The sequence below is a fragment of the Rutidosis leptorrhynchoides genome, chromosome 6 (assembly GCF_046630445.1).
Source record: "Rutidosis leptorrhynchoides isolate AG116_Rl617_1_P2 chromosome 6, CSIRO_AGI_Rlap_v1, whole genome shotgun sequence".
In the NCBI taxonomy this organism is placed as follows: domain Eukaryota; kingdom Viridiplantae; phylum Streptophyta; class Magnoliopsida; order Asterales; family Asteraceae; genus Rutidosis; species Rutidosis leptorrhynchoides.
In genome coordinates, this window is record NC_092338.1 from 417,434,298 (window position 1) to 417,444,979 (window position 10,682).

Genomic DNA, 10,682 nt, shown 5'->3' on the forward strand with positions numbered 1-10,682 from the left:
GTATGAACTTGGAGCTTGAACAGATGGATGTAAAGACAGCTTTTCTTCATGGAGATTTACATGAAGAAATTTACATGGAGCAGCCAGAAGGTTTTGAGGTTTCCGGAGATAACCTCGTATGTAAGTTGAAGAAAAGTTTGTACGGTTTGAAGCAGGCACCTAGGCAGTGTTACAAGAAGTTTGACTCGTGCATGGTGAGTCAAGGGTACAAGAAAACTGCAGCAGATAAGTGTGTCTATATTCAGAAGTTTTCTGAAGGAAATTTCGTTGCTCTTCTACTATATGTAGACGATATTTTGATCGTAGGGAAAGACGCAACGAAGATCAACCAGCTGAAGAAGGAACTCTCTAAGTCTTTTGACATGAAAGACTTAGGACAGGCTCAACAGATTTTGGGAATGCAGATAACCCGAGACAGGAAGAATAAAAGGTTATGGCTATCTCAGGAGAAGTATATTGAACGAGTGCTTTCACGTTTCAATATGAACAATGCAAAAACTGTTAGCATTCCATTAGCTAACCATTTCAAGTTAAGCAAGAGTTCTTGTCCCTCATCCAAGGAAGAGATCGGGGAGATGTCTTCAGTACCATATTCTTCAGCAGTTGAAAGTTTGATGTATGCAATGGTGTGCACAAGGCCCGATATTGCTCATGCAGTGGGAACGGTGAGTCGTTTTCTCTCCAACCCTGGGAAAGAACATTGGAATGTGGTAAAATGGATTCTTAGATATCTTAAAGGTACAACAAATCTATGTCTTTGTTACGGGGGAGCTGATCCAATCTTGAAAGGCTATACAGATGCGGATATGGCCGGAGATCCTGATAGTAGGAAATTTACTTCAGGATTCATTTACACTTTTGCAGGAGGAGCTATTTCATGGCAGTCAAGACTACAGAAGTGTGTTGCATTATCCACAACTGAAGCAGAGTATATTGCTGCCGCAGAAGCTGGAAAAGAAATGTTGTGGTTAAAGCGTTATCTTCAAGAATTTGGAATCAAGCAAAAGGAGTACAAGGTATATTGTGAAAGTCAAAGTGCTCTAGATTTGAGCAAGAACTCCATGTACCATTCCCGTACAAAACATATTGATATTCACTATCATTGGATACGCGAGGTAATTGATCGACAACTGTTGAGACTAGTGAAGATCCATACAAAGAAGAATCCTGCGGATATGTTAATAAAGGTGGTGACTCGAGAGAAGTTGGAGTTATGCAGAGACATAACTGGAATGTTAGTTGATTCGGCTGGAGGGGGAGAATTGATGATTTCCAGTGATTTCCAGCCGTCATCTAGATGGCTCTGTTCCAGCCGTCATCTAGATGTTCAAAGCTGCCGACGTTGACAACGCGTATGGAAGTGACAAACTTGAACACGATGACGGCCGCCAACTTCCGCCAACCTTCCTCGTTCACACCATTCACCGCCATAGAATTTTTGCTATAAATAGAGATGCAAACTTTCATTGTAAATCATCCCAAAATCACTCAGAGAAGTGTAATCACAACCTAGAGAGTGTGTGTGAGTTTGAGAGTTTTTTTTTTGTAAGAGTTTTGTAATACTCTGTAAATCTATTTTTGTAAGTAATAGAATTATTTTCTCTCAAATTTGTATCTCCCAACGTCCAGGCGATCCTCTCTTCCCAACAGATTTTTCCACATTAATTCGAAGACCTTATGCCAAATAAATATCCTAATACTGCGAAGAATGTTAGAGTGCAAAGAAATATTTCACTCGGACAAAATACCATATCATCGGCATACATTAATCGTAAGATATTAAACGCATGTGCATCCAGATTTATACCCCCTCAACATACTCAATTCCTTCGTTTGATCCACAATTCTATCTAAACCCTCCATAACAATAATGAAAAGATTAGGGCTCAATGAGTCTCACTGCCTCATACCGTGTTAAATATGAAATTCTCGAGTATGACTCCCATTGTCTAGAATGGAAGTTCTAGCTGAACTCAAACCTTTTCATGTGTTTTTTGAACTATAATACAGTAAAAAAACAACCATTTTGTGATTTGTTTAAGAACTATATATGTATCAGTTGTTCAAACGAAATGTATACGAATAAATTATACCTAAAGAGCATATTAAACTAAAATTCTAAATAAAATACGTCTATAAAAGATACAATACTAATAAAAAGGTAAATTTGTATTAAAAAAATATAAAAATGATGAGTCCACAACAATGAGTTATCATTTCGAGTTGTGTGTGACATTATATCACGGTAGTTGTTTAGTTTTTGGCCGTGACTAGTGATTCTCATAGATTACTCAATGGAAGCAATCTTTGTCATATGGTCTGTAATTGTCTAACATTGTTGCAATTGTTTGCCTTTCTGCAAGTATACTGCGCACGTCTCTTAAAGTCAATCATTTTAAACACAATCATTTTTATCATTTTTTCACTCAACTCTTAATCGTAATCACCGCCACACCTCCAAACCACATTTCAACTTGCACCACCATAACTTCACATTTTCAACTCATACCAATACGTCATTAAAAAAACCCAAACCCCACACCCACACCCCCACCCACACCCACACCCACACCCCCACACACACCCACACCCTCAACCACACCATATACAGAGTACCATAACGGATGGTCTAAGCCTTGCACTTGCACACATGGAATACGTATCTACTACCTTTGGAAAGTCTGCTACATTAACCCTGAAAATCTTTTTTCTATATAGTTAAACTTTTAAAATTTCCATGACTCCTAAACATTACAAAAGATTCATTGGATGGCAACTTTTAAAGCAAAAAACAAAATTAAAATAATAATAAAAAAAACAATACGGAGTTAAGAACGAAGTAACAAATTCTAAGTTGCAGCAGCGACTAATCAAATACTCCGTAGTTCAAACTTATGTCGTGGTCAAACTGAATCAGTGTGCTTTTGATTTCAAAGTCTTCTTCTTCTTGACTGATCTCCTTGGAGTTGACTTCATCCCTATGTAAAACATCAATCCCCCCAACAGTGCCAAATTCTACAAAATCCACAATTACTACTATTATATCTTGAATTTACAGACAATACTCTTTTGAAGTGTAACAATCATTATATTCAAAGAGCACATAAAAATAAAATATTGATAGTTACTACCAGACTATCAATATGGGTCGAGATGGGTCGGGTTGGGTCAAAGATCAAATGGGTTTGGGTCAAAACGGGTCATGGGTCGAAATGGGTCAGAATTAAAATGGGTAGAACGGGTTGGGTCGAGACCCGGGTCGGGTTGGGTCGAGACCCGGGTCGGTTGGGTCAGGCTAAGGCTAGTAAAATTGTTCTTAATTGTATTTTTTGATGTGTCTCTTCCGAACACGCGCCTTTTTAGGACCCCATTTTTGATGTATTTTTTCGAACCCATTTTTCGACCCCATTTTTGCAACGAAAACACGCGCCGAAAACGCGCCTCGAAAAAGGCGCGTCGAAAACACACGTAAAGAACGGGCGTCGAAAAACGCGCGCCCAAATCGCAGGCCGAAAACGCGCCTCGAAACCGGGCGCCGAAAACGGGATCCGAAACCGGGGGCCGAAAACGGGGTGCCGAAACCGGGCGTCGAAAACGGGGGCCGAAACCGGGGGCCGAAACCGGGCGGTGAAAACGGGAGCCGAAAACCGGGCGCCGAAACCGGGGTCCGAAAACAGGGGCCGAAACCGGGGTCCGAAAACGGGCGCCGAAACAGGGTGCCGAAACCGGGTGCCGAAAATAAGGTCCCAAAACGTGCGCCGAAAATGGGGTGGCAAAACCGGGCGCGAAAACGGGGCTAAAACCGAGTGCCGACACCGGGGGCCAAAAACGAGCGCTAAAAACGCGCGTCGAAAACAGGGTCCAAAAACGTGGGCTGAAATCGGGCGTCGAAAACGGGGTCCAAAAGGGGCCGAAACCGGGCTCCGAAACCGAGGGCCAAAAACGGGGTCCCGAAACGGGGTGCCGAAACCGGGCGTCGAAAATAAGGGCCTGAAAATGGGCGCTGAAAACGGGGTGCCGAAATCGGGAGCCGAAAACGGGGTGCCGAAACCGGGCGCGAAAACAGGCGCCGTAACCGGGCGCGAAAACAGGCGCCGTAACCGGGCGCGAAAACAGGCGCCGAAACCGGGCGCTGAAAACGCGCGTCGAAAACGGGGTGCCGAAACCGGGCGCCGAAACCGGGGTCCAAAAACGGGGGCCGAAACCGGGCTTCGAAAACGGGGGCCGAAACCGGGCTTCGAAACCCGGGGCCGAAACCGGGCTCCGAAATCGGGGACGAAACCGGGGGCCGAAAACGGGGGCAGAAAACGGACGATGAAAACGCGCGTCGATAACGGCTTGCCAAACCCGGGCGTCGATAACGGCGTGCCAAACCCGGGCGTCGAAAACGAGGTCCAAAAACGGGGGCCGAAACCGGGGGCCGAAACCGGGCTCCAAAACCGGGTCCCGAAAACCGGGGGCCGAAAACGGGCGCGGAAAACGCGCGCCCAAAACGGGGTGCCGAAACCGGGCGTCGAAAACGGGGGCCGAAACCGGGCGTCGAAAACGGGGTCCCGAAACGGGAGCTGAAACCGGGTCCCGAAAACGGGCGTTGAAAATGGGCGTCGAAAACGGGGTCCAAAAACGGGCGCTAAAAACGCGTGCCGAAAACGGGTGTCGAAAACTCGGGTCAAAAACGCGCGTCCAATAACGCGCCTCGAACTCGCGCTCTGAAATCGAATCTTTTGAATTAAACCTATTTGGACCCATTTGGGTCCTCAAGTAATTTTCTATAATGTGATTGGACCCATTTGGGCCTTGGAGTAAATTTTGATATTATGTGCTTGGACCCATTTGGGTCTTCAAGTAAACCCAATCAACCCATTTTTTAAGCTATGGGTCTTGTTTGCCAGGTCAGAGATGTGTTGTTCTAACCTGTGTAAATTCGATAAAAAGTTGAGAGAATTCCTTCTCGTTGTCGTAATCGTAATTGTAGAAATCATATAAGATTGGAGTGGCAATGAGCTGGTGCAGAAACTAGAAAAACAAACAGTTAGATGATCAACTGTTTCCTTGGCCATAATATAAAAGAAAATGATGTTTAAAAATAATAATAATAATAATGTAGATAATAACGCTTTACTAACAAGGAGATAAGCGCCAATTGAGCTGTCAAGGATGAAAAGAAGGCTTCCAATGCCCTTTAGGGCGATAGCTCCAGCAACCAAAAGTTTGATCTATACAAATTATATATTTATATCGATTATAGTTATATATAAACACGACTACAAACTAATGTCTAATGGGCATTAGGTAGAGCGGTCCCTACCTCGAATTCTGGCACTTGGAAGCCAGTATGTGTGGTGACATGTTTTGAGAACATATCGAATTTAGGAACGATGGTTTTTGCTGCTGGTCCACCATCTACACCGAATTCACTGAACCTGCATTTACCAGATATCAGATGACCAGATTTAAAATAATTATCAAACAGAATATAAAAAGTAAACAATCAATAATCACAATGTATTGACAGAAATTTACTTCAACTAGACTATTTTAATGCGCAAGATTATTTCTTTGATTACAAATTAGCTAACTTGTGACAGTTGGTCCATTGGTTGTTGAGGGAAATAAAGTCTCCCGCTTATTTTGTCCAATTACACGGATTACTAGGTCAAACTTGGTCAAAACTCAAGATTACTCGGTCAAACTCAGCCAGAACTCAAGAATACTCGACAAATCGGTCAAAGTCGGTCAACAGAGTACTCACCGAGTTACTGAGTACTCCCTAAAAAATTCTCGACCAAGTACTCCCCGAGTAGCGATTTTTATAACCTTCTCCCTTAATAATAAGTAATTTTCCCCATGCACAACCAACGCGGTGGTCATGGATTCAATTCACATCCCATATTCCTTTCGCCACGACTTACTCGCTTTACCTCTCCGAGTTACCCGGGTGGGGAGCGAGAGGGTCGATTTTAGACTTTTTAATGTTAAGTAATTTAAATTACCTTATAACCTTTTTAGCTAGTTACTGGAGTAATAAAAAAGTAATGCAGAGCTACACATTCCACAATCAAAACAACTCTTATTAACAATTGCAAGTCAATACCGCATATTAACAATGGAGTGCTACTCAAAAGACCACCATTAACCAGGCGTCAAAACCGAAAAGAAACGCCCCCAAATATGACATGGCATGTGAGTTGGCAATAAATTTGACGCCCTGACGTCGTTAACCCTGATGCCCCGGGGCGTCAGTCACAAAACTGACGGAAAAATATGTGCGCGTCAGTAGTGTTTGAGCCAATCAGAATTCAAGATTAATTTTTATATATTATTAATTTATTTATTTTATACTCAACTGTTGATCATATTTTAGCACATCACCCACAAACTTTTCCCTCATTCAAATTTAACACTCGATGTCATCCACTTTTTCATCTAACTGACTACATGTCACCTCTAGGGTTAATGGTGGTCTAAAAGTTATCAAAATACTCTGCATATTTAACAAAATTTAACGAAAATAATTAATGTCTGCCTTTGTGCAGGTAGCCTACTTAATGCACCATTATGCCAACCTAAAACAGATCATAGCATTACAAAAAGTTCCGAATCTTGAAATTAACTCAAAATATTTAATGATTCGTCTTAGTTCTAAAATCTCATTATGTCAACAATCTAAAAATATTTTAAAATAACAAAGTTAATATTTAAACAAAGAAACACATTTAACAATACATAAACATAAGTTAGAATCAGATCTGAAGAATAATAAAATAAAATATGATTAAAATTCTTACTCTTGCCAAGCAGAGAGAACGAAAACTAAAACGAAAAGAAGGCGACCGAAAGAAGTCATAAGCGCCATTGATGCAGCTCGGAGCTTTCTCTCTCTACAAATCAAGAATCAAGAAATTCAAATAAAAATTGAAGTGATAGAGAGAGAAACTGATACGACTAGGTTTAAATTCTTGGGAAATCTTCCTGGACCCTTTAAAACTTTTTTGGTCCCTTTATATAAATTCATTTATCAAGTTCGGGACTTTATCTATCTTCTTTGACACTTTTATCCCTTCTATTGTTGTTGAAGTACTTAATGTTATTTACCTTTGAGTGATCTTTAAAAACAATATAATGTTATACTCCGTATAAGTTTGGTCATGGTTTAAAAAAAAAAAGCCTTTTCTTTCTGTGCACTTTTACTATCATACTAATGTTCCATGACTTTTGTTGATGCATATTTGTATGGCCGTTTGTATGACCGTCGATGTGCGAATAACATTTATTCTTTTATTGTACACCTAGTTGGTGTATACGCATGAAACTGGTCAGTTACAGGAGCATATGTAATTGTTGGACCATAATGTTTAGAGGCCCATTCGTATAAGTGAGGCTCATTAGGGTTAATGCTAGTTTGCCTATAAATATCAGTTCATGTGTTCATTAGGGTTAAGAGAGAAGAGTCTAAACCCTAATTGAGAGAGCCGCGTTTTGGCGATCCTGTGCATAGGGGAGATCATGCTCGATCTCCCCTGGCCACCGATGTTTCTCCGTTTAAATCAGTTGCAAGTTCAACGTTTATATTAATAATATTGATTTATGTTTGATACATCGTGTTTATCTTTTACGTCTTTGATCTTGCTCGAATATGGTTGTTTATGATCCTTAATCGGACCAACAACTTTTTATAGGAACTCTATCAAATAATGTATTAACGTGTTTTGTTATGAACTGTCTTATAATATGATTTTCTTTGAAAAGCAAAATATATTGAAACTTGAAGGTATAGTACAAGATGGGTGTCCATACATTCGTGAATCACCCATTAGAAGCTACACGCGAACAATTACACGAACTGTCTTATAATGTGATAGATTAAACAAAACATGTTTGTACTACTGTTGACGTAGAATTTACCATGTTTCATTCGTTCATTATATTAGATTTAGATTGAGATCTAACTTGTCATCAACTCTACTAATACAATAATTGTGATTTATTGAGTTGCGCATATATAGTATACGCTAGTTTAAAACACAAATAAGCACAAAAGGTAGAACAACAACAACAACAAAACTCAATCTCACATAGGTAGGGTATGAGGGAGGTACGATGTTGACAATTATTCCTCTATCCTAGAATAAAGACAAGTCATTTCTCCACCCAGAGTGAAACACCCCAAGAGTAGAAAAAGTACTCTCTCTCGATGTTCTATGGATAGAGAGATTGCTTCCAAATGGACCTCTGGCCAATAAGTAGGTTAAAAAAAATGTGAGCCACCATGAAAATGGTAGAATCAAATATCAATGGATTTTAAACATGTCTGAAGTTCAATTTAGGCTCTAAGCGACAGTCAAGTCGTAAATAAATCGACGCTTGCTGTTGACTTGATTAAATGAGCCATAAAATAAGCACAAAAGGTTTTTGGCAAAAAAAAGCGACTACCGAGCATGAGTATATCTAGTTATAAGGAATATAGAGAGTTTGAAAACAGATTGGTACATGCTTTCTTAAAACTTCGACTAAAACACTTATAAATAAATATAATCTTAATATATCATCTAACACACACCTAGTTTAATAACACACACCTGGTTTAATATAACAACCCTCACTTTTCGACTTTCGATTTTAATAAAATACCTAGAGTTATTATGTACGAATAAATTTAACGTTGATCGAATAAACGTACGCTTAAAATAATTAATATAATTATAAATATTATAAATAAGGTTATGTTATATAATATAACATAATTACATCAATGAATATATATAATATTTATATTACTTTTGTTATTTAGTTAATAGAATATATAATTAACTAAATAATAAATAATATTATAACACTTATAAAACTAATAAAAACTATAAAGTAATAATCATAAATTTTAATTTTAATTATAAAAACCGAATATAATAATAATTTTTTTATATAAAATTCGTATTTAATAATTAAACAAAAATAGAAATAAAATGTTAAATGTTCTTAGAAATGTATTAAACGATTTTTAGAATTAAAAAAAAGAAAATCAAAACTAGATCTACTTTTAATAAATAAATACAAAGATACAAACTACCTTTTCTTATTTTAACTTTTAAGATTTACTTTTAATAAAAATACAAACTACTTTTTCTTATTTTAACTTTTAAGATAATTACTTTTAATAAAAATACAAACTACTTTTTCTTATTTTAACTTTTAAGATCTACTTTTAATAAAGATACAAACTACTTTTTCTTATTTTAACTTTTAAGATTTACTTTTAATAAAAATACAAACTACTTTTTCTTATACTTTTAGAATTTACTTTTAATAAAAATACAAACTATTTTTTCTTATTTTAACTTTTAGATCTACTTTTAATAAATAAATAAAAAGATAAAAATTACTTTTCCTTATTTTAATTAATAACATGCCAAAAATGACTAGACATGTATACTTTTTATTTTTTTAAAAACCCATTTGCAAATTAACTAGGAATTCTTTTTAATTTTTTTATTATTTCTTTATCCATTTTTTCAACTATAAATACTACACTCAATCTTCACAAATTTTGCCACAAAAAAATTGGAGAACCTTCAAAATCCTCTGGAAAAATATTTTAAGTTCTCTACATTTGTTTTTATTTTTTATTTTTTTATTTTATACGTTTTTATTTATTTATTTATTTTATTGTACTAGCCGATATTAATTATAGAAAATATGAAACAATTATAACAAAAACAAGTAAACACTTGATAATTAGTATTAACTATTATGTTAGATATAAAAATTATTTTCATGAATTATATGTACGGATTTAATATTTTTTTTATTTAAAAACAAATTTAAGAATATATATATCATATACGGATTATATATATATAACAAAATAAATCAATCGAAAATATTTTATATACTTAAAATATGTAAATATAATTTTCTCAGGTCATACATAACATAAAAGTAATTGTAGAATTGAAATTGTAATTTATTTACTATTTTATATATTTATTCTCTAATTTTTATCGGTAACTATTATATATGTATATAAAAATAGAATTAATTGGTGTAAACTATTTAGAACTGTAAGAATGAATAGAAAATAGTTAGGAACTGTTAAGAAAGTTATAAAAACGATTTTTAGAATTTGTGAATTATTATTTATAATTAATTTCGATTATATATTAAAAGATGTATAAAATTCTTAATAAATATGTTTATTAGCAATAAAAATACATAAATAATTTTTTTGAGTTTATTAAACATATAGAAGCCTGACAAAATTATAAACTAATTTACTTAAGTTGATTTGGTATTTATTACATAATTAATTTTGATTTAATGCAAAGTGAGAACAATATTAGAAATAAATACTAAAACGTGATAAAAATATTTTATAAAATTTTTATATGTTTATTAAGATTAGAAGATACTGAGAAAAATATAAAATATAATTTTAAACTCGTTTACCTATTTTTTTATATTTTAAGTATTAAACGATTATTGAAAATAATAATTAATACATAAAAACTAGTAATATTTTATAGATTATTTTATAAAATTTTGTACAAATTATCTACTAATTTGAAGTCAATAAAATACTAATTAGAATTATTAGATAATTTATTGATATATAAATTTGAATTTAGATAATTTATGTATATAAATTTCGATATATATAATAAATATAAGATTTATATTAATCAAAT

General features: G+C 35.5%; 1 protein-coding gene across 1 annotated transcript; it reads right to left on the reverse strand.

Moving 5' to 3' along the window:
- Nucleotides 1–2,700: 2,700 nt before the first annotated feature.
- LOC139851313 (uncharacterized) lies at nucleotides 2,701–6,943 on the reverse strand. The gene is made up of 5 exons (XM_071840330.1): nucleotides 6,789–6,943; nucleotides 5,309–5,423; nucleotides 5,127–5,216; nucleotides 4,915–5,016; nucleotides 2,701–3,015 (listed from the first exon to the last, which is right to left on the reverse strand). The coding sequence occupies exons 1-5, from the start codon at nucleotides 6,854–6,856 to the stop codon at nucleotides 2,914–2,916; spliced, it is 477 nt and encodes a 158-aa protein (XP_071696431.1). The 5' UTR covers nucleotides 6,857–6,943; the 3' UTR covers nucleotides 2,701–2,913.
- Between the last annotated feature and the right edge of the window lie 3,739 nt (nucleotides 6,944–10,682).

What these genes read in the sequence shown, in the direction of transcription:
- LOC139851313 (XM_071840330.1), bottom strand. Translation starts at nt 6,856, where the DNA reads ATGGCGCTTATGACTTCTTTCGGTCGCCTTCTTTTCGTTTTAGTTTTC. An exon ending in GTTCTCTCTGCTTGGCAAGA is followed by an intron (nt 5,424 to 6,788) that starts GTAAGAATTTTA and finishes TGGTAAATGCAG; the next exon opens with GTTCAGTGAATTCGGTGTAG. An exon ending in TTTTTATCGAATTTACACAG is followed by an intron (nt 3,016 to 4,914) that starts GTTAGAACAACA and finishes TGGATTTTGTAG; the next exon opens with AATTTGGCACTGTTGGGGGG.